The 25046-nt window shown below is 42.6% G+C and overlaps 1 protein-coding gene across 1 annotated transcript in view; it reads right to left on the bottom strand.

The window, feature by feature from the left end:
* Positions 1-25046, bottom strand: part of ccdc146 (coiled-coil domain containing 146) — a gene marked incomplete at its 5' end in the record, with an annotated part of 41229 nt that overhangs the window by 3639 nt on the left and 12544 nt on the right. The window contains 16 exons of the mRNA XM_079183698.1: positions 7541-7769; positions 7859-8007; positions 8654-8729; positions 8994-9158; positions 10283-10371; positions 11033-11200; positions 11566-11658; positions 13284-13380; positions 13633-13722; positions 13849-14076; positions 14902-14975; positions 15094-15187; positions 15432-15514; positions 17424-17481; positions 20049-20264; positions 21193-21275. Of these exons, the coding sequence (XP_079039824.1) occupies positions 7541-7769; positions 7859-8007; positions 8654-8729; positions 8994-9158; positions 10283-10371; positions 11033-11200; positions 11566-11658; positions 13284-13380; positions 13633-13722; positions 13849-14076; positions 14902-14975; positions 15094-15187; positions 15432-15514; positions 17424-17481; positions 20049-20264; positions 21193-21275 (1992 nt within the window). The remainder of the gene's footprint in view (positions 1-7540; positions 7770-7858; positions 8008-8653; positions 8730-8993; positions 9159-10282; positions 10372-11032; positions 11201-11565; positions 11659-13283; positions 13381-13632; positions 13723-13848; positions 14077-14901; positions 14976-15093; positions 15188-15431; positions 15515-17423; positions 17482-20048; positions 20265-21192; positions 21276-25046) is intronic.

Below are 25046 nucleotides of genomic sequence, written 5' to 3'. Positions count from 1 at the left end.
GTTGGCACCGTGTAAGTAACACTGTATGTATATTATAGACCTACACTATCAGCAAAACTGTAGTCATCATGTCACTGTCGTTGCGTTCTGGTAATGAAAACAATACAGTAATTTCCCACAAGAGCCCACTTCACACAAATAAAGTGAAAAGCAACAAATCTGTTAGTCAGCTACTGTCTGTGTTTCCAGTACCTTGTCCTCCAGGCATTTAAGATACTATTGCACCGGGAGCTAAACGTAGTGCCTATATGGGAGCTGCTTCAGACTCGGTGATAGTGTGATAAAAGAAACCGAAATCTAAAATGCCACCGGATCCCTCTAAGGAACTGTTTACACTTTAAAATATTCTGACATACAGCAGAAATAGAAGGGGAGTTAAGGATACACAAGGAAATAAAAAAAAAGAAGATGAGTTACAATAGCGTTGAAAGACAAAAAAGGCAGGAAGGAGGACGAGAGATGACATAGAATTGAGGGGACAGTGACAGCGTTCAAGCCCTTCGCCAACACTCTTATTCTGAAACGAGCGAGGGGTTGAGAGTGTGGGAATGTAGTGCTGACATGATTTATTGATTGAAAGTTAAGATGAATGACAGAAAAATGAACATCTAATACATTCATTAAAAGATACCCCGTGGCGTTTTTATCCCCGGTAGCGCTGTGGACCAGTTTTTAAATGATTGTGAATCTGGAAGAACAGTCCGCACAGACTTGTGTCGTTTGTCCAGGCTTTGTTAAAACACAAAAGAACCCCTCGTTAAAATTCTAGTGGCGATCCCAAAGTTTTGAAAAATACCAAATATGTCGGGCTGAATTTTGGGAAAATGTGATTAAAATGCACAAGACGTCGAGACCGTTTCCATTTGATGGAATGTTGCAGCCGGAAAACAACCCATTGCTGTCTTGTATATACGGCTCATACAGCAAGAGCTTGCTGGTGCTTGGAGGAGGATATGGACTCATAGTTGCACATGAATTCACCTGCTCAGTCCGTTTCATGCAGAGCATTTGGTTCTAATATCCACTATTTAACATAAATTGTCGAGACGAAGACAAATAAGGAGACAAGTGGCCTCCTAACCTGTGCAGTGCAAGGACTGCAGATGGAAATGAGCAATTATAAAGTAGCTGCAATATCTCAACAGGGGAAGTTAAAGCAAAAGCACAATGGCCCCATTACAGCAACATAAAGCTAGTCTATATATAAAAAACATATGAAGCTGAGATGATCAAAGAAAGTTGACAGGGGACCATGAAAAAGGACGTCAGCAGAAAATAGAAAGATGGCAAAAAAAAAACCCCAGATCAGATGACAGAAACGAGAGAGAGAGAAGACATGAGAAAATGGGAATAGAAGCCTGGAGAGATGGAGACAAAAAATATAAGTGAAGAAGAAAGTGAGTGGACAGGTCAGCAGAGAGTAAAAGTGAGGAAACGAGGAGCAAACAGCGTGTGGAAATATGTTGTACGCGGGGGTCTGACCTGCCATGACCTGGCTTATGAAACAGCAGCTTCTCTCCACTCAACCATGCGGCGCGTGTACGTGCGCGCTCCTGCGCATGTCTATGTGCGTTCATCCGACGTGAGAAATTACGTGCGAGACTTGAAAGACGGCGTGGAACAAAGCGCCGATTCCCGTTCTCTCTCCCCCCCCCCCTTCATGGAAGAGATTAATGAAGCCCCTGCAAGCAGACAGTGAGTCTGATTAAAACGGACTCCGGTGTTCAGTGCTCCCTCAATGTCATGTGAACCAAGTTTTAATTTATTAGGATGACTGTCATGTGATTAACTGAAGGCGTTTTGTTTGTCAGGCTCCAAGTTACAGAATGCTCCGAGAGGACAAGCGGCGTTGGCAGTAAGCATCTGAAAAGTGGAGACGAGAGCGGAGCAGATGCACTCGGAGAGACTGCGTGATAAAAGGCTGACAGATAGAGGAAGATGAAGCGAGGAAGAGCAAGAGGGAAGACAGCATGGAGTCCAGAGTGACGAAAGGGAGGGAGAGATGAGATGTGAAAGCAGACAAGAGAAGACGGGATCAGAGGGAGACAAGAGATGCAGAGAAACAGGAATGGGGGCTGACCAACAGGGACATGGGTCATCTGCGGCTTCCACAGAGAATAGAACTTTGACAGCAACACCTTGTTCCTGGTGCAAGGAGTTGAATGCATGATTGAAACATATTACAACTAAATGAACATTGTACCACAGCATGCTGCATTTTGAAGTCTTTAGACTTTTTGTGTAAGGAAATATAATGCAGCTGCAGTATTTAGCATATTTTTTTCCATTTATTATGAGGCGGATTCAACAGTTTTTGGCCTCGGCTCACTATTCCCCCAACAACGTCGGAATGCTGGGATTTAAGTGATACGACAAAACTATTTCTGGTGTCTGTCCACAGATATGTATTCAATCAAATTAACCAGTACTAACATTATAAAAATTCCTCCCCTCAGAACACCATCTTCCATTTCTTCGTTTGGTATTTACAACGATCCAGCGTATGAACCCGTGGTGTTCGTGTTGACTCGTGTACTGATTTGGTCCGCCAGCAAACTGCTGCGGGCCAACTGAAGAGTGAACATTGGGTGTCAAGAAACCTCGCTGAATTAGAAATATGTTTTCATTTATTTATAAGCTTGAAATGTTGATGAACTTCTCAGACTACATTAGAATCTGCAATACCCGTCGGCGTGTGCCCAGTCCGACCGATCTGTGTCCCGACATCATTCGTAAGCACTTCGAGCCATTTAAACACTCCATGATGGATGGGATACAGCGCGTCTCTGTCACTCTCCTTCCCCTCTCTTCAATCTCTTCTTTTCTCCGCGTTGTGCATTTGCTCTTAACATTTTTTTTTTAAAACCCGTCCTCCTCCCTCTGTTCGCCTGCGCCGATGTTTGTCTTTCTCTTTGTATTCATCCGTCTCTGTGTCAGTGCCTCTGTTCTGCCTGCCCGCCTCTCTGTTTTCTTCATCTGACTGTCACAAATAATTGCTGCTTTCTTGGCTCATGAATGCTGTAAAGCATTCTGCGTGCGTGTGACAGCATTCCACGCAGAATCCAATTTGCATACGTTTTCCATAATTTCCGCTCAGTTAGTGGTTTAGCATGATGGCTTAAAAAGCCACATAATTGATGGCACACTGCATGCTTAGCGGGACGATAATAAAGATAAATTATCACCTGATTTACATACCACTTCCAAAAATTAGGTTACAAAGTTCCTCGCAATTAAAAGGGATGAAAGACAAAAGGGACAGATCAGTAAGGCAGAAAGGTCAGTAAAGTAAAACAGAGGTAGAATCATAATAAGGTTATGTAAGGTTAATTGGCAGAACATGTGAGCGGAGGAGCTGAACTGAAGCTTTCATAATCCCCGAAATGAGAAATGAATTATAAATCAATTTGAAAATGTGCATTTTAACCCATTCAACTTAAGCAGGTCACATAAGGTCAGAAACACACGTATCATTAGCTGACCGGTAATGTCAAACTGAAGTAATGTTGCTCTGGAGGACAACCAAGTCAGCTGTTGTTTTTCCTTTTTTGTGTGGGAGAACAAATATGCAGCGGGGTGGATTCTGGGGGCTTATTGGTGGTGGGAAACTCATTCACAACCTTTGCAAACACGAATGCGTTGAAACATACAAACAAGCTTCATGATTAATAAAAACATCAAATCAGAAAAAAGCAGACAAGATAAGGCAACTGGGATAAAAAAAATCAAACGTTGAAGGGTGCAAATGATCTTGTGGTAAAGCAGGGATTTGGAGATTGATACTGGCTGTGCCGGCCTGAATTCCTCAGACAAATCACCGCACAGTCTTGAAGACCTCTGACAACAAAAGCCCTCGCTTTCCCCTTCTAACTGGGACGCAGGAATAGTTATAAGGTACGGTTCCTGCCTGCAGAGGACCTCAGGCTACACCAGGCTCATAAGACATTAAGAGAAAGATAACTAGGGGCCAGACTGCGTGACCTGAAGTGATTGCCTATGATTTGGAGCTGTAACCCCTATTAGCAACCAAAGTGTACGACGTGGGAAAAAAAGAGCACTTTTCCTTTTTCTCTGAAAAGCCAGTGCAAAGATTCCATGAGAGATCTGCAGCGGGAACCTTGAGCAGAGCTAATTTACTGGTGGTCCAACAAAAATATGTTGCCGAGTTGCTCTCGTGACTATATTCGGGATACATCCCGTCTGAAGACACGCCCGAGTGCGCTCGCGGGGTGTTTAGGCAGCAGAGCGAAGATAACCCAGATCGAAGTGAGTTACCGAATGACTTTCAAGGGTTGTAGAGCGGAGTTTCATCAAACCACTCGACGAGAACAACAGTCAAGTAACAGTATTATCAGCCCTTTTCATTTTCACGCTCGCCTTCTCTGCTTCCTCTCTACCCGTCTATCTCTCCCATGCAACACAGTTACTTGCACACACGGTGGGTTTTTCCCATGGTAATGAGTTCAAGACAGGTTAGACAAAGATTTAAGATAAACAGCATGACTCGCTGCCGTAAGGACAGTGCAGTATGACATCAGCCTCGCGCCCCATTATAAATCCTTCTCCATTACCGACTGTGTGTGCGCTCTATAAATACCTCTCTGCTGGCGATATTAGGTTTGCATGTGACTTTGTGTAGCGGACGTATAGCTTAGTCATTAGGGCACCGCCGAACACTATTCAGATGTTTGCCGCAAGGGCATCATCGCAATTTCACAAACACTGCACCGATCTCAGCGTGTGCGCCCGTGCGTGCACACCTGTGTGTGCGTGTGTGTGTGTGTGTGTGCGTTGTAGATGTCGACGTGCCGGCGACTCTTAAACAAGTAGTAAATTCAGAATCCAACAGCAACCGCTGTTTACTTTGCAGCAATTAAAATTCCTCAGAGCAAACGAAAGCCTCAGAGTATATTGAACTTCAATAGTGTCACAGATGGCCCGATCTATCTTTGTCAAAATTCCCCATCACAGGCAGGGTGGGGGGTGGGGGGGCTGTCTGCAATGAGCAGATAAACTGGTCACAGATGAATACAAATACACAATATATATAATAAATTGACAGCGAAGGCAGTTACGTGGAAATTGAATTCGCATATAGAATGAATTCACAAGGAGGATGAATTGATTCGGCAAGCTTCCCGCCAGAGGAGAGACCCCGGTGCACCCAGTGGAGGTGGACGGCTGCGTGAGGGAGAACAGTGATGTGGAAAATGATTCCCGAGAAGGAGAGGGAGAAATATGGAATGTGTGTATGGATGAACGGGAGACAGAGGAGCCGATTCACCAATCAGTCAGGGCAGAAAAGGACAGAAGGAAGGAATGTACTGTTTTTACAGCCAAATGCAAAGGTCGGTCAGCAGTTCGGAACAATGATGTGAAAAGGGAAGGGAGGTTGGAAGGGACTTTCTACTGAAACAAATAGCTTCTCCCAATGAAGCAAAAACCCAGAGGACGCCTGGAGGGAACAATAACGGAAGCATGGTCGTTCAAATGTGAGGAGGGAAAGAGTTACAATGACAGAAACGATAGAAAAGAAGAGCGAAAGAAAAAGGATGCCAGTGACGAGGCCCGATGGAGCAAACGGATAAACAGCAGAAGGAGCAAACAGATGGAGGAAAGGGGAAAAGCTGCACATGGGGAAGTCTGTTCCAACGCTGTGCTCATCCAAAAGAGCACAAGACTTGCATCAGAGAAGTCCAGCAGCGAGTCAAAACCAGTCACTCTGATCCAGAGCAGCAACACACCCAATCCCCCGACGCCAGGGAATCTCAGCGTGTGTGTGTGTGTGTGTGTGTGTCTCTCAAATCTCTCTCCTTCTATGCGTCTGTCACTCTTGATATCGCAAAGTTGCTGGTGTTTTCACGTTGAGTTATTCATGTGTGTCTCAGCCTGTGTCTGTGAAACTTGTGCATGGGTTTGTGTCCGTGGAGTTGATTTAGCAAAAGCACCGCTGCCGTTTCTTTGTTCAAACCTCTGAGAACGTTCAAACGCGGTCGGCTCCACCTGAACAAAATGAAGTTGGGAGGACCGGCTCTGAGAAACGAGGCTACGAATCGACCACTTTTGATGAGCGTTCAAAGGCAGCTTAGAGGCGCACAGTAATGGTGCGCGAACCGGAAAAAAGAAAAATATGCAATCTCACAAATTGTGCTTTCTTCTTGCGATGTGATGGAGGGTGTGTGCATGCTCGCAGTAGTATTTGCGAGGAGTCTAGAGAGTCCTCGGAGAGAGTAAATTCATCTGGAATACGGTCAACAGAAGTACTTTTGCTGGTATTCACTGTCAGCAAAGTAGAATAAGAACACTGAGTCTGTTCATTATATTTATATATATATATATAAGCCCTCCAACACAGTACATTTACAAAGAGCAATTCAAAACAGAGATCTGTCTCATTAGTGGTGCTCCTCTGGTGTCTGCATGTTTCAAGTATTGTCTTGATGGATTTGTACCCAGCTGTTCTTTTTGGAGTTCCCCTAACTTTACAAAGAGAGTTGTAAAAAATAGTCTGCAACGCCAAAGACACATACGACTCCCTTACACACACACTCATCTTCTTCCAAAGATCCTATGAGGACTCCCACTGACATCTCATAAATGTCTAACAGTGTTGTTTTTTTACAAGGTGGAACACACACACACACACACACACACACACACACACACACACACACACACACACACACACACACACACACACACACACACACACACACACACACACGTAGCTGGACAACGGCCTGCACAGAATTTGCCAGAAGATTCCAAAGAAAACCTTGCAGACACGCAATCTGTCTTTTGAGTGCAACTTTGATCATCTGATCGCGCCAGGAGGAACTAATTGCCTGAGCGCTTCCAAATAGGATTTTGAAACGTGGACAGCCGAACACTGAAGGCAAAATCTGCACAGATAAATGGAATTATGAGCAAATGCACTTCAGACAAGCGGTGGGTGGGCCTTATAAAAAGTTATTAACACAAGCTGCTATGTGCAATTCTCATCCAATGCAATCAAATACCTTGGAGGAGCACCTCCCTCTTGCAACAAAGAAGCAGCACAAAACTGTTGAGCGCCACAGTGCACCTTTGCTGTAACAAAAGTAACTAGACAGCAGGCTCTATTCACAGCAGACAATAGTTCAACTAAGATGAAAATTTATGTTTTCATTTCCTGTTGGCAAGGGCTGAGAGAAAGCACAGACAAAGGGGGAAGTAGGCGTTGGGAGACTGTCACCGGGACACCGTCGTCACTGTTCACAGAAATTAATATTAATGCGTGATTTATAAGAAACATGTCTATTACTCATCCTCAGCAATTTTAACAGTTGACCAAGTACACGCACACACACATGCACACCTTTCCGCCCACAACTTTTCCAAGTAATAAGTTTGCCGTTCTGAAAGTTTAGTGGATTTGTTGTTTTTTTTGCCGATGTTCCATGGAACGACAGCCTTGATTTAGTTTCGGCTGTGCATCTGTTAATATCCGTGTATGAATGTGTGGGTTTTATGTTGGTATACACACGCACACTTTCCCCACCTCGATCTGCAGCATGGCGATCTCTCCCTCCAACCGTTTGTTGAGGGGCACCTCCTTCTTCTTCAGGTCTATCCGTCTCTTCTCCTCATTAATCTCCAACTGGAAGTCTCTCATCTCCTTTTCCAGGGTCTCCAGTGTCACGTTTCCCTTGGCAACGGCGGCCTGCTGGACGTTCACCTTTTCATAGTAGCCGAATAACACCTCGTCGTGCTCCAGGAGCTGGATGCCACTGTAGGCGACACGCACAAACATTATCCGACATATGTAGTTTAGATCCGCTAGTTAGAACGTTATGTAAGCTCCAAATCATGAACATACAGAAAATTGCGGCGCTGTATGGCCGTTTCATGATTCTTGTTTATTTCTAGAAGTGCCTGCTCCTGGAGGTTGACGGTTTGTGAGAGTTTCATCAACTCCAGCTGGTTGTCTTCATACTCCTGACTGACCTGACAGTGCTTCCAGGCAACCTAGAAGATGGGGGGGGGGATAAAAGTATGTTTTTTGAGCCAACACTTAGTGTTGATGTAGGATGCTTTTGAATTTCATTCTGATCGGTTGACACACACCTCAAAAACTGTTAGTGATATTAATACGGATGCACAAACCAAAAAAAAACACCACTCACACAATTTCTAAGCTTCATTGTGGAACATTTTTCATCAGCGAGAAACATTTGAAGAAAAATGAGTTCCGAGGGATGTTTTTTCGCTTTTAAATGCAATGGAAAGCATCCACATGACATTAAAACTACTTCAACAGAAGACAGCAGAAATGTTCACAAGCTGTTGTAAACTATAAACTTTTTATGGCTTACTGTTTAATCGTGTTATGAAATACCAGGGAAACTGGATGTGGGGTTTGCCTCCTTAACATTTTTAGAATAGCTCTTAAATCTTGTTGAAGACTCATTTAAAACAACTCAACAACAGCTTTGTCTCCATATCTCTGTTCCCCCCTGGATCATGTTATTCTTAATAACAAATCAATTAACATAATTAAACTGCCAAATTAGTGAAAGTAGCTTGTGGCAAAGACCCACAGTGTGTTTTGACTGGTCTTGTCTCTCTCTCTCTGTGTGTGTGTGTGTGTGTGTGTGTGTGTGTGTCCCTGGACCTTGGAGCTTTCATTGTGCAGTTTGTCCCTTATTTTGGAGCTATAAGAGATCTTCATACGGGCCTTTGTGAGTGATCTGGAATGGACAGATGTAAGCGCACACACAAAATATCAGAAATAGTAGATATAGCTTCACTGATGATTACCAACAAATGCACTACAAGTAAAGTGCTTAAATGTCTTAACAAACTGAACCTTACAACCTTTATAGACAGCATTTGTTGCATTGCTATATTAAGAGCATTTTATCATGGATTCCTAAGGCCTTTTTTCTGCATTAGTAGGTATCATTCTACTGGACCAACATCGACCCTCCCCTCTACAAAACACATGTACACACCGGTCCTTGTTGATGACAACGGTGCGTTGGATCTCGGTCTCATTTTCCATCACTTTAACCTGCTCCGTCAGCTCCGTGATCGTCTGTGAGGCGATCTGCTTCAGTTTGACGTACTTATTCTTCTCATCCGTGACCATGTTGCACAGCTTACAGTACTGTAAAACTCTAAGGGAGAAAACACTGATAAGCAATGAGCTCATTTTTTATCTGGATTATCTGCATCCAATCAAGAGCAGGTTTTTGACGTGTTTATCATTTACAGTTATGTTTCTTTTGATCATTTGCATTTACGTGGCCAGCGACAGCTGTAAAACACATCGAGTTTATCCTCTTTTTTTAGCATTTTCATATCTACTGTAGGATTTATATCCATAGCCATGTTGTCAAAGGCTGACTAAGCTGACTCAAGGCAGCAGTGGCTCAGTCCGTGGGGACCGGAAGGTCGCCGGTTCAACCCTGTGTATGGACTATGTGCTGGCAGCTGGAGAGGTGCCAGTTTGCCTCCTGAGGACAAGCACCAAACCCCCAAAACTGCTCTAGCCCTGTATAGAGGCTGCTCCTAATGCTGGGATGGGTTAAATGTAGAGACTGAATTTCCCATTCAGGATGACGTTTCATTACATTTCTATTTGCCATTCATGTAAGACATGAGAGTTGTGAACAGTGACTGCTAAATACGAGGATGTTTTTTTTTGTCTTACAATTACAGAGAGAGGAAAACACAATATTTAATTATCATCCTGCCCTGTTTTTGCCCGACTCGATGCAGTTTGCAGGGCGGATCCATATCACACTGTAGTCCGTGGTCGTGAACTAATTGAATGTAGAGGGAGTCGGCTGTTGTACTGGGTGGTGCCAAATGAATTAGACTGCGTCTGAACACTGAAGTATGACCAATTAGTAAGTTAGGGTTTTTCTAGCCTGACAACATGTGCAGATGTCTGAATTAATTGTGATCCCAGCTGTTGCACGGATCAGAGGAGCCAAACAAATAAACTAGGGATTCAATTATCAGTCACATCACTGTACCGTAGAATACCGAATTAAATTTGCTCCCCACACTGATGGCAAACACCATGGAGATGTTGTACAGGTACTAGTTGACCCTGGATGCAGGAACACCACTCCTACCGCTCATTGGTCGGATTATGAGACACAGACATGCACCACCTCTCCTACGTAGGACTAAGACACACAAACTTTGTAGTTGTTCAGCCGCTTTTTGTGGTCGTTTTGCGTCGCTTTGTGTCCGACGAGGAAATTAAAAGAGGAAAAAAAAACAGTGACACCTGCGCTGCAGCATAGCGTTCAGCTTGTTGTGGTCCATGATGATGAGGTCTTTTTCTCGCAGCTCCTGCTGGATGTGCTGGTTCAGCTGCTGTGGATAGAGTTACACGGGTGAAACCACAGTATCATCACTTCTGTGTGGGTGTGTTTACGAGGGTGCGTGTGTGTGTGTGTGTGTGCTCACAAACGTCAACCTTCAAATCAGATTTGTGAGCGTGCATTTTTCAGTAAAGCAGCTTCTATTCTGACACTTTAAGACAGACATAAAACAGCTCAGGTGACCCAGCTGTCCTGGTTAAGTGTACAGATCTGTATGAGTTTTCTGATTTCATCGATTCATTTTGGAGCTAGTCATTGTCGTTACGAGTGATACTGTTTTAAAAAAGCAGATAGATTTGATTTCAGCTGACAGGGAGAATAGCGTGCCAAAAAGCAATTTCAGACAAAAATTGTCCCCCTTAGACGCCGAACTAAAACTGCCTCGTCTCTCTCTTTTTAAATCATTCTGAAATCATCACATTGTAGTGACAGTAATATTGTAAGGGCTGAAATTGTCCTTTTGTCATTTTTGGTCACATTCATTATTAACATATGAACCTACTTTTAGTTTCCCTTTGGGGTGAAATACGCATGTTCAGTGTCTGCGAAGGTTATTCAAAAGGCACTAATGATGACATTAAAACCTATTTTAAATTGTGTGTGTGTGTGTGTGTGTGTGTGTGTGTGTGTGTGTGTGTGTGTTTGTATTGCACCTCCGCTCTAAGCAGTTCCCGGTGCTTCTGGCCCCTCTCTTCCACTTTGATCTGTGTCAGACATCTGAGGTTATGGAGTTCTTCTCGGAGGCAGTTTGACTCCCCGAGCAGCCCCTGAATCATCCCATACTGCTGCATCTTCTGGCTCTCCTCCTCACCTACCGACAGCTGGTGGAGAAACACATTTAACATTGTTTTCAGCTGAAAAAGCCCACAATTTGACTGCAATTGAAGGGCTACTGGCAGCAGAATTGGACAGCAAAGTGGACTGAAAGTCCTTCACTACAAGGAAGATGATTATTGAAACGTTCCCCAAAGGGATAGATAGATAGTAATGCAATGGGAACGCTAATTTTGCTTTTAACTCTGAGATATATAACTGAGGAGAATCAACACTTTGCTATCACAGTTTCATCAAAAAAAAGAAATTATAGGCTCTACAAAAAAAGATTTCTTCGAGGGCTACTGCAGTAAATTGCCTTGCATTTTACAGCTGCTAATGATAATGTGTCCACCCACGCACTTTTCCTCACCTGCTTTGTAAAGCTGACTTTGAGAGCATCCGCCTCTTTCTGGAGCTCCATCCTCTGCTGCACACTGGCCTCTTGTTTGGGAACAGCATCTAACTAGAAATTCAAGTCGCAATCAAAAGTCTGTGCAAATGTTCAGCGTGCGAGCGTACATTGGGTGTGTGTCAGACCCTGGTTCTAAGTAAAAAAGATATAAAAATGTGTTATCGTTTAATCCCCTGGTTGTACATCAGTCCAATAGACTTTGCACAACGAGGAAGAAAAGACCACGAGGGTCCAGCGCAAAATTATAAAACTTCAAATCAAATCCCTCATTAAACATTGATCGCATAATAATGAATACTATACATATATCAGAGTTTCTCTGAGGCCTTTCTGATAGCCGTTGGATCCAGTGACACTCGACTAATTAAAAATGAACGTCTTTAGGCGCTGGGATTGCCCCTCTCTGCAGGGTTGCCAGGACTCCTGTTGAGTGGTACGAGCTACTCCGCTCCATATTTTAAATGTGTCAGTCCGTAGAAGAGGAAGACGTTGACTAAATCAGTGGGTTCAAAGCTGGGGTTGGCAGTATATTTCTGGCATCATTGGGGGGTAAAAAAAATTCCACAATAACCTCTCAGAATATTGTAATTCAAGTGGTCTGAGAGAAAACTTGATTTCAAGCTGCTCCGTTTTCAGGCTTTGGGTAAATCTAGCCCGCGACAGCAGATTTGGTCAATCGCAGGTCATTTCAGTGAGAAGGTGTTACGATTGGCTGTTCTACAAATAGATGCACATGCGCATCTCTTCGGCGAAAGCCTAATTCAACGGCAGAACATCCTGCAGGAAAAGTTGCCATTCCAGCATTGGCAACTGCCTACAAAGCAACTCCAAAAAGAAAGACATACCAATGAAATAGAGAGGCGATACCATCTCTAATAGTTTAGCCTTCTGCATGAGCTCTTTTCTCTTCATCTCGAAAACGCTTCGCCGATATTGTAGCTCGATAGTGCCGTGAATCACGGCGTGTCATGTCAAAGGGTTATCTGTCATTACTCTACATCCATGTCAGATCTCGTGAGAAGAAATGTGTCAAATTTCTGTGGTCAAACGCTGTCGAATCCTCATCTAAACCGCCTCCACAGACAAATGAGTTATGAGTCATTGTTCATGCGATAGTCGTTATCGATTGGCAGATTTAGTGGAAATGAATGAATCATATTGTTACAACTGCTTTGCTTTCAATATCTCCTCAATGCACGAGTTCCCCCGATGTGTCACTGTGATTTCCTTTCATATTGTTATGTGCTCGTGATATTTGCTGATGCATTTCCCATGACTCTCCCTCTGCTCTTCTCCTCTCTTATTTCTCTTTAAAAACCGTGAGCATCAGTAAAACTACAGGAAGCTCATGAAATAAAAATGCTTCTGGTGTAATGCAGATTTAATGTGCTGATCACTGGCATCGTGACACTTACACTACACATGTTCCCACACCTGCCTTTCAGCCTTTTTTTTAAAGCCAACTTTCCAAACTAGTTGCCAAAACCAGTGAAACATAATGCTTCAAACCATGAAGAGTGTGTGATTTAACATTGTGAGGTCTACTGCTACATTTACAAGCTGCATGTACACGTACGCCTTCAGCTGCTCCAAAATGCCAGACTACTCATGAATACTGCAGCTACTTTAAATCTGAGATGTTTTCTTCGATACTTGAACAACAATCCACAGGTCACCTGTGCCTGCAGCTCATCGTAGATAGACTGCGTGTGCTGTAGCTGCTCGGCGGCCATGGTCAACGCGTGCTCCATCCTCTTGAGGGCTTGCAACTGCCTGATGAGACACACAGGCGCATTTTAAATATATATCATTTCCATAAGGCTGTGACTCCTTCAAAAAGAGAAGAAGCTCAAACTTTGGCTCATTATATACATGAAAGAACACATATATTGACTGTATATATATATTAGGTGTACAGGTGTGAGTGCAGAAGCCCTCACATACAGTGTGTAATTATCGAGGTGTCTAGTGATTTGTGGACTCATTTATATGTGCGACGGAGCTCAGTTTGACGTCACTCTGTACCTATTTTTCTCCCTGAGCTGCACAGATTGGCTCTCATACAGGTGCTTCCTGTCGCACATGATGCTCTGCAACTTCATTTCCAGGATTCCTCTGGCGGTGAAAGCACAATGACATGCATGAAAACGCACAGCGAAAGCCTCTCTCTTCCAACTCTAAAGCTCTCGCCTTGGCGTCCAATTCTTTTGACTGTGACTGCACTGCGGGAGAAGCTTGTACCTGTTCCCCGTGAGTTCAGCCTCGTCCTCCCCGTTGACCTCCCGCTCTTTCAGCCGCTGTCGGCACTCCTTCTGACCGGCACCTACTTGGGCCCTGAGAGCCTCCAGCTCCCCGTTCAACTCCTCCTTCTTCAACCTCAGAGAGCGGTTACGCCCGTCCACCTCCTTCACTCGCTGCTCCATCTCTGATACCTCTGTATTTAGTGCTTCTATCTTCTTCATTGCAGATCTAATGTGTTTAGGAGGATGATAGGACATTTGAAAAACACACAAAAGGACAAGTGTAAGTATAAGACCAAGAGAAGAACATCGGTTTATTACTCTTCACTTGCACTGTAGGCAAGTGCATATCTTATGAAATATCAGCTTGTGTGTATCCTCCATCTTTTTACATACACCCTCCGCTTTGTGAATTTCAAATCACAGCTCACATAGCTCATGCAGGCAGTTCCACTGCATCACTTGCAAGCCAAATATTAATTTGAAATTAACATAAAAGAGACTGCAGTGTGCCAGTGGAACCATTCTCTGGTGATGAAGGGGCTTTTGAATGCGGCTGCACTTGAATACAAACACGAGCGATGTCTGATGCATATGTTTGTAATGTGTTTTGAAATTAGAGGGATTGAAACCGTTCAATTCTCGAGATGGACTGAAACATACTGTGCATCAAAAAAAGGTTGGGACTGGAAAGATATGTCAGCGGGAGGAAACCGAACAAGTATTAACCCGGGAAAGCGATGCATCTTGCAGCAAAATAAAGGAAGAAACTTTGATTAATCTGTTCCATATCAGGCCCGGTCAAAAGTTGACACTGAGCGAAAACAATTGCCCTCTCCAAGTGGAAAAGTAGAGCTCTTTCGTGTATAGGAGATCAAGATGAAGGGAAGGAGGTAGATTACAGAAGGATTTGAGCCAACTGACAGCGAGTGACTTCATTTTCTAAATATGTCTCTGCTGTCTTTTCTTCCCAGTGCACCCTTACTGGCTCATTTTTATTCCTGGTGTTTAAAAAAAAAAGTATGAAGAATATCAAGGGGCTACATGTACTTACTCCTTCTTGGAGCGTTTCCTCTCGATCTCCTTAAAAAGCTGGTCAGGGATGCTGATGAGCCGGGCTTTCTCAGCCTTGTTAGAGACAAAGACACACACACGAATGTAAGAAAGCAACATATTTGTTATTTCATTAAGGGTATGCTGTAAACTATTTCCAGTAACACACACACACACAGCATCAAACACAGACCTCTTTGAGCTCTATGATCTCCGTCTTGTCTTCCAGCTCTTTCTGTTCTTTCAATATCTGCATTTCATTGGTTTCCACATCTTCTGTCAGACTTCTGTGCGTGGAAGTGAGGGCAAGATGCACACAAAAAGAACCCTAATTATCTGAAGAACGTTGATTAACAACCACTTAAAAAAGGTTCAGCTGCTCCGCTTCCTGTTAAAATGGACAATATGAGCACACTGAATGCACAAAAAGACAACGTTATGAAGAGCTCCACAGAGTGCATACGAACACCTGTAACAATCTGCAGGGCAGATTGCATGCGCGCTCTCTGAACGGGCAGCGAGAGAAAATACCTGACTTCCAGTTGTCTCTGGTAAACCTCTTTCTTCAGATCCTCATATTTGTCCTGCAGGCTCTTTGTTCTGCTCTCCAGCTCCTGGAGGACCCACCAGCAGTATGAACATTAGGTCACATATCAAGTATTTCAGGGCTACGATGACAATCTAATTGAGCTCAGGCTACATTAGCGTTTTATTTTTTTTTATCTCAGAGTCAGCTCTAACAGCTTTTGCTTTGCACATGGATTTTTGCTTTCAATGTGATGAGAACTACAGTCAAGTCTTCTGATGTTTCAGTTGTAAATCTTATTTTCAGCGCTAGTCCTAGTTTGATGAAAGCAGGAGCATGAATGTAAACAACTGCAGCTAAACCAGCTGTTTTTAATTCAACTTAATAAATTGAATGCACTTTAAAGCTACTTTGTGGTTTTTCTCCAGTAAATACAGCAATGCAATTAGAGATGTATGCGAGGACTCTGTAATGAAACACATAGTTTATTAATCATGTTTGACATGTAGTGCGTGTTTGTGACATAGGATTAATATCACACTTAATGATGTAGGCCCCTAATAGCACATTGTCTCAATAACAATGGGAAAAAGGACTCTTTACACTAGAATAAATGGCCCAAACGGCTCTAGTAAAGGCAGCAGATTCTGCTATTGAAATAAACAGAGGAAGACATTGCATTTGACCGCACGCTTCTGATGTTGTACATTTTGAGAATTGCTCATGAGTCCTGGTGCTGTGCGTGTCCGCAGTGGTAAAGCAATGCTTTTGCCCACTCGATACAACCACTCGATAATTCATTCTGAGCAGTCAAAATGCTGCAACTGTTTCACTGCAACACCGGCTCCCGAGAGAGCAGGAAACCAGCTTGTAAATTCTCTTTTTCGAAAGCCCTTCTTCTCTTACTGCAACCCTAACACAAGTATCACATGGGGGCACTGTAGTTTTTAAACACGATGGGAAAGATACCATCCAGAGGCATGAAGGCAGAATTGTAAAACATTTGAATTGTTTTGTTATTGTGATCAGTAATTAAACAGCAGTTGCACGACATTTGAACCCCCAAAAGCATTCAAAATCCAAAAGTTAATTAAAGCTGCGGAATTGATTCAACAAGCCAAAAGGCGTAGGTTTTGTTTTAACGATGACACATTCAGCGAGAGGTCTCGGGGTCCACCCCCAGGAAATATTCAGCATTCTGATTTTGAGCCTTGTTTTGTCATTAGCGGCAGAGGCAACATTATTTTAATGAAGTTGAATCATTATAGAATTGTGAATGCGATGCTCCCTGAGACTATACCCCAAGTGTCTCATGTTAGCATTCTTGTTTTAGTGCTGGTGATTAAACAGCTACTGTAGATTTTCTTTTCCATCCAAGTGTTGTTCCATGATCAAACTGCGCTGCATTGGGGTAGACTTCTGATAAACTAAATAATAAACGTAATAGAGTATTAATATGCCCCACAGCATACTACAGAGTGTGCATCAAGAAGATACTGGGGTTCTAGTGTGATATGCGAATGAAAAAAACCCTTAAATTTGTTCATTTTAATACAATACTCATGTTTACTATAAGACAGTGTTGCATTCTTTGTGTTGATTGGGAGCAGATATTTATACTGGAAGAGGCCGTGCTATCAGCAACTGTCCAAACAGCCTATTTTTGGCTCTGACGTCTGTATGTTGTTCTGCATTTGTGGATGATTACCAGCCTTTACGAACTTAATTTCCTAATTCTTAAAAAACAAAAGTTAAAAACCTCTCTCCAGCTGTAACATGGATTAAAGCTTTTACAACTTGTATGCCATCATTTTGTGGGAATTGGAGATTGTAAAATAAAATCTTTCATAAAAGCTAATGGCAAGTCCTCATATAGAGGGATTAAGCCTGGATGGAGGCTTAAAGTAAAACTCATATCTATCCTCTCTGAAGACCGCTGTTGCAGTCGTAATCCACGTCTCTGAAACTACACCTGGATGATGCAATGATGAACTTACAGCAGGTGTCGGCTGAATCTCATTCTCTTTCTCCAGATACCGCTTCTCTTCCCAGAGACTGCATAGGGGTGAGGTGAGGTGGAGAGGAAGTCAATTGGGGGGGGGGAAAAAGTGAAACTAATAACATGTTTCAGTTCCTGGTTAAACAGAAAGAGGAATGCAATGAGAGGAACAGGTATTTACATGTTCTTTTTTTAAATACACTGCAGTTTCCAGTTGACCAAATGTCATGCTAGATTCCTCTTAGTTGAAAGAGAAAACATAAAAAAATAATGAAGCAGTGGCTGTCAAAACCTTTCAACTATTAGTGAGTGAATAATATATACGGTGTATATATATATATATATGCCATTCCTTGGACACATATGATGTATAAGAGCCAGTATACACACATGCTTTCGCATACATAAACACAAAGATCCATAAATGAAGTACACCACATAGTATAAATGTGCATATAAAAACATAATTTCTATGCATTTTTCATCACCCTGAGGCAGACGCTTTTTGAGCAGTTGATTAAAGTTTGTATGAAATTATTTCGAGTCAGCTCTGTCATTGTGAAAAAAAAACCTTACAATAGCACATAGCGTACAGCCGCACGTTTCACAAAGCAAATGATATTAATCTTCCTGACAAGTTGATGTATTGGATATTAACTGATATCCAGAGAAAGCTGCATGAATGCTAAAATATGTGACTGGAAAAAAAGTGCTGCATTCCTGTGCGTCTGTTTGGCTAAAGATAAAGGACGCATAGATTTTAAAAGGCATATTTGCATGGTGAACATCTGCTCGTCATATGCAGACCGCTGGCCATTTGGACAAGAGAGAAGAAGAAAAAAAGAAAAGAAGAAAAGTCAGGAAGGAGATTGGACTGGAGGGGATGAAAGACAGGGCAGAGAGAAGAAGAAGAAGAAGCTGAGAGGACAAGAGAGCTCACCACCAAACACTGTCACAAATAATATGCACACTCAGTGTCTAATCCTGTCTATTACAGCATCCTCTGAGAATGCTCTGTAAGTGGTTTTCATTTAATATTTCAATTACCACTGGGCCTTCAACTCTCTACCTCAACGTATCTTTGCAACAGTGGTGAGACTATGCGCTGCGAGTGGTTTAATATACGCCGAAGCAATCCAGGTTCAAATGCGGTGCAGGAAAGATAAGAAAATAGATCTGATTCAAAAGGACATTAGGCTGTTAAGTAAATAAGGAGCATTAGTTTAACTCACTTATTTGTCTTTCTTCCTCTGGCTTTCTAGGACACATCTGTGAGCTAATTACTTACCGACACTTCAACAATTTCCAGTGTTCACACTTCAATACTTCAATGCGAATTTCAACAGCTTTCAGTGCTCCACTGAAGCCGATACTTGAAGTGATTTCATGGCTAACCCTCCAACTGACATTTCAACTGCTTACATAGTGTACAGTTCGGCTACTTTCATTTCAAACATACAAACCGACATGAAACTTGACTTCCTACAGGGCAGAGAAGCTTGCCTATTGCCTATTACCCGGAATTTCAGTTGCCTTCATCATTTCCATTTCAACTGAAATGTTAATCCAAGGAGGACAAAATTCCACGATGACATACGCAACCTGTAACGGGGGGTCACGTGTAGACATTGCTTTGTTTTCAAGGATCAGAAGTCAAAATGTTTGGGAGCCACTTGTCTGTGTTACCATGTCGCTGAGCAATGTTTCAGTAACCTCCCTTTGGCCCTTGAAAAGTAGAGTTTGTGTACAGAAAAGCGGGAGATCCTCGAGTGAGTTATTATTTTTCTATTTCTGTGGGTGTGTTTGACCCTTTGGACGCACCGATAAGAGGTGTTGACTGAGTTGTGGAAAGGAAAAGAGGAAAATTGGTTGCGAAGAGAAAAGAGACTCGTGGGAGCGAAGGGAAAGGATTAGAGGAGAGGAACAGAAACAGACTCCAGGTCTGACGTCAACAAAAACTAACCAGCACGCAGTTAAAAGGCAAGTTACATCCAGAGCAAACATAAAAATCCACTTAAAGCTGCTATTCATATCGTGAACTGTGTACATTACGTATTCCCCGTGACATTAATCTTTGAAAAACGAGGCTACTGTAACAAAAACAATGTTTAAGGTATAAAATACTCCCCCAACAGTAACAGTAAAAAATACTGGAGGCTAAGCAAAACACACACACACACACACACACACACACACACACACACACACACACACACACAGTACCAACCCAAACAGTGTGTGTCCGTGTGTGTGTTTGGTTGTGTGTTTCCAAGCGTGCATTTGGTCTCGTACTGTACAGAAACCTTTCACCACACCAGTTTCACTTCTGTGTTCTGTCCTTACTCTCCTCTGTCTCTTGGGTTTCCCGTCAGTGGTGCGAATCATCCATGTGTGTGTATGTGTGTGCGTGCGTCTGTGTGTGTGTGTGCGTGAGACCAAGTTGCAGGCAAATTTGAGAAGTTTGTAATAGATGTTTTTCTTGACTCAAACGTCATTTTTCATTTGATGCATTTGACATGTCATTCAATATCTGCCTGAAAATTCAACTTGCAGCCTGAGTGATCACAACAATAACATGCGCATATATATATATATATTCATATATAATATACACACAGCTCACCATTTCAGCTGGTAGCGTGTCTTGTACTCTCTGTCCTCAGAAGCTTTCAGTTCATTGTATGCCTGGAGGAGTTGTTGCCTCAGTTCATTGACCTCACTTTCAGGCTCCACAGAGGCGCCCTCCTCCTCTGTTCTCTCCACCTCAGCCTGCAGCCTCTCCAGCTCAGCACGACACCTCTTTGCCTCTCCCAAAAGGTGAATCTCAGAATCCTGGCTACTACAGGATGAAACACATGATTTTTGCGCAGTATACAGATACTATTTCCTAACTGCCTTCTAACAGTACCAAACGAGATTAACCCTCTGCTTTTCAAGAACCACTTATCATCACACGTTTTTCATGCCGTATTAAAAATCACTATTGTCTGGATCTTCAGAAAAACAAAATAAATATAAAATAAATCCTTATTAACATTAGTTAAACGGCATGTAAGAACAAATAATCATATCAGCCTGAACTTTCGTCTAATTCAGATTATTCACAAAAGCTGTGGTACAATGCACATATAGAGGCCGCTGAATTCCCTGATAGACTTTCTTTTAGTACTGAGCTAATTAGATGTGCCGTAATGTAATTGTTTGCTTCTTTTCACACAAAAATAATTACACAAAGATGTGTTGTTTCCACAAGAAATTGGGGTCCTAAAAGTTAATTTCACTTCATTTATTATGTGCCTTGGTGGCAATTTTGAGAATCAGTGTTCCATTAAGGATGTGATGAAGCTCAAAAAGCAGTAGGTTTTTGATCGACTCTCGGGGCCGACTGCAGTCAGTTGTGGTGGTTAATACGGCCTCAGACACATCCTTGCCTTCACCTCTTGGCTCACATTAGAAAGTCTGGCTCCACTAAGTGAGTGAGAAGTGACCCCAATCAAAATGTCTCTTCAGAAGCCGGTGGCTTGTCACAGATGCTACTTCCACACTTTCTCAGCAGCATATGAGTGCAGCACAACTAGATCTGATAATGCAGTTCCCTTCAAGGACACTTCAGCTGGAGTTTGGCTGTCGCAAGATTTCAACTTCTCTGCCGTGCTGTATTCTCAGCGTCTTTGCAGTCATAACGCACCTCCAAAATACGACACACACACACACACACAAACATATGAGGGTGACGAATGAACTTGTGTTTTAACATGAAAACATACCTCTTCAGAGTGTCATGGAGGAGCCTGTAGCTGGATTTCAGTTTGGCTACTTTGCTCTGGCTGATTTTGCCCGACGACAACAACTGAGGAGTACGAAAAACATAAATATTACAATTCATTTGACATGAAATACAGACCGTAAAGAAGAACTTGCAGGTAGTACGCAATATGATTGATTATCTGTGGTTGATAGTGTGTCACCAGCGTTTCTAAATCTTCCTGCTGCAATAGATTTGTGGCTTTTTTTTTTTAACAGATTGTCAATCATCCACATCAGAACAGTCCAGCTCCAGCCAGACATTACAGCAGTCCTAAACAGTTTGGCTTCATTCAGCTAGGTTGGCAACACATCTTCCCGCATGGGTGTGCCAGCTCAGGTTGCACTATTTCAAAGTCTTTGATCTGACCCAGAGCTGCCTGCATAAAAGCTAAGATATTAATACAACATCACATTCTGTGGGCATCTCTCGTTTTGTTTCTGCACAGAATATTCAATAGGACGATATTGCTTTTAACCAGATACAATTCTGAACAGTAAGCACTTTTGTATTATTGTTTCGGGACAAAATTAAGTTCCAGAAGTCGAAAACTAAATCACTCGACTCAAAAAAAGAGTTTCAAATTTCACAATAGTCAGAACTTTTTTCACAAACGTTGCTTTATTTCTGTTGTGATATGCTCAAACTTCAGTTACGTCGGAAGAATATAACTCGCCAGGCAGATATCGACCACAACAAAGACCAACTCCCCTGATGTCTGTGAGGAGGATTTGACCCAAGTTGGGCTGAATGAACCTTAATCATCGCGGCAGATATCACACTATCAGAGCACCAGATCACAATCTGTATGAAAAACAAACCCCCCCCACTATCTGCCATCTCAAAAAAGGAGAAGAAAAATCATTGAGAACGGTCCATGCTTAACGATAAGTAACCACAGTTCTTTAGATTACAGGTCCCATTAGCCCTGGGTCATTTTTAAAAGTTGATAGGAAAAGACACACAGCTGTGAAACCATGGTAAAACAAAACACAGCAAAGAGAAGAGGTATCAGGACAACAGCGTTGCAAAAAAACTAAATAAAGGGAAAATTATCACTGAGAATGTCTCTCTGTGGCAACGTAGTTCTGTGTGTGTAAACAGTGATATAAACGGTGTTGTTGCCCCTTATCTTCAGAGCCAGGTTGGTAGAATGGGGAGAAATGAGGGATCGCCTCGTCTGTATCAAAGAGCTGCAGAGCTGAGGATATCTCAGGTCAGACTGTGTAGCAGGTAATCTAACGGCAATGAACACACGCAAACTCCGATTATATACACACACAAACACACGGGCTGATAACTCACCCAGGCTTCAAACATTAGGGATAGCCGATTATGTTTTTAGATTAATTTCATTATTTCGTTTATCTGGCTATTGTCAGACGTTCTAACAAGTGGCCGACCACGTTCCAAGGGCTGAAAGGACGGAGATATGACTGTTGTGAATGATGCAGATTAGGGCTCTCGTTAATATGATTTACTCAGATGTTTTTTTGCAGTCCGTTCGCATTAGCAGCCGCCGCCAAGGTCACACCACGACACGCTAAAACACCTGACAAGTATTACATGATCTGTGTTTCAAACATCTGGCGCGTGGCTGGATCTCTCGCTCTCGCGTCTTGAAATGGTAAGTGGGTCATCTGGTCCGGATTGATGTCTTTTCACTGCAACTTGTCGTGCAATCTAACATTAGGTCTTTAAGAAAGCATGTTAGGGGAACGGGCAGGGATTATCTCATCGCACTGTAACAAAAGAACAAACTCAATTTGAGGCTGAATGACTCATCATCAAATATGTTGTGTTTTCATGCAACGTAGAGGACACACCAGCGTTGCGACAGAGATCCTGGCCGTACACCGGGCATTTATCCGAGGGAAGCAGCCTGAAGCGGTTTTCAGGCTGCCTCTTTAATTACGCTGCCAAGACTTATCTTCAGCAGTATAGAGTATTGGAGTCTTTTCCTTTATTGGGTGGCTGCATAAGGCTCACATGTGGCAGACCATCTTTGAAGTGCGATCGAGGCAAACACTGGAAGATATTTATGCAGGCACACGTGGACACACATACCTGTCCATCTACTCCCCCCCCAAGCATGTGATCTGTACTGCAGAGCGGCAATAAACCTTCCAGTAAAATGAGTGTTGTGGGGCTGCAGGTATGTGAAGTGGATAACAAAAACAACCTGTGGGCTTTAATACTCCGCACCCTCAGGGGGAAAAATAATGACCACTGAGGCACAGCAGTGGATTCACTGTGTGATGGAGAGGTCCATCATCCCGCTCTGTGTGTAGCTCTACCTTCATGTCTTTATATTGGCTGTTTGAACTGGAATCGAGCCTACAAGCTAGATTGAATCTCTTTGTTAGGAGTTTTGTGCTGTAATATTTTCCTTTCTGGCGAGTTCCCCCCATCAGGGCTGAGAGCCACTTCGGTAGATGAAGTCAATTATCCGAAACTGTGTCACTTCTCCAGAAATATGACATGGGCATGAGACCTCCAGAAAGAAAATCCAATTCCCACGAATCACATAAAGTACTGGAACAATAGCCACGTCCCAAAAACAAATAATCAGTGCCAAGTTATGGATTTTTACTATGACTTTATAACTCCAAGTAGGGCAACATCCAGACTGTAAAAGTCACTGGGTGAGGATCCAAAATGAATTGTTCACCATACAGAACAAACAATTTGAATAGCTTGTGTTGCTTAATAATGTATTTCAGATGCTCAATGAAATTGCCTTAGGTATGAATAATGTTTGTGGGAGAGTATGACTGCAATTTCAATTAAGTCCATCTAAAAACCACCAAAAATGACCACAGAACCACAACATCACGAGAGCCCAAAAACAAGTGTATTGTTTATTCATTATTCTTTATTATCTCTTCTCTCAATGGGGGACATCACAGCAATTAAGTTTTAATAAATGCTCCTCCCGTTGGTAAATGATACCCGTTGTGTAACTTTACCGACAGCTGGGGCCACAGAACGGAGCGGCGAGGACGAGGAGACGGGGTCCAAACTTGCCTGTCAGCCTACATCTGCCAATGCCGAAGCATCTTTGAGCAAGGCACTTTCTGTAAAATCACAATCCTATAGTCCAGTTTTCTGGATATGCATGTATAATAAGTGAAATAAGAATTGTCATGTGTGGAAAATGACATTTTTAAGGATATCCTGGGCAAGTTATCTAAAATGTATCCAACAGTATGAACCCCTTTGATGCAGGACGCCCCCCCCCCCCCCCTCTCTCTTTCTTGTCTTCAGTTGTACTATCATAAAGGCAAAATGAACAAACTGATCTCATATGAAGGAGATCCTGAGACATTTCTGATGCTTTGTGCATTGTAACAAATTGTCCTATTTCCCTTCATTAAATAACCAGAACCTATTCCACACAGTGCAAAATGCAAGAGAATCATTAAGCAGAACAAAATAAACAGCAGCCAGCAGTTTCAATTAATGATGATCCTTTGACAACCTGTGAGGCGAGCAGAGCCATTTGGGCTTTTAATAAAAAAAGAGAGGCTCATTTGCATCTAATTTCAGGGACATGTTGCAGGTGTACCTTCCTGCTTTTGGTTTGAAATTACTATTTGTATTTTCATATGACATTGGAGAGAGGCTGTCTAAATTAAGTCCACATTTTCTTGACACAACATGGGAAAGTATTGAATCAAGAAATCACACTGTGACTAAAAAAAAAAAGGGGGATCCATTAAAGATACAATGTGATGCAGGGCTTATTTTCCTTTTGAAGCACAACGTGCCCATCAGAGCATATCTTATCTATATTGATTTAGCTCTATTCGGAGT

This window comes from Pholis gunnellus (assembly GCF_910591455.1).
Source record: "Pholis gunnellus genome assembly, chromosome: 22".
Lineage (NCBI taxonomy): Eukaryota > Metazoa > Chordata > Actinopteri > Perciformes > Pholidae > Pholis > Pholis gunnellus.
This window is presented reverse-complemented; position numbering and strand designations above follow the sequence as displayed.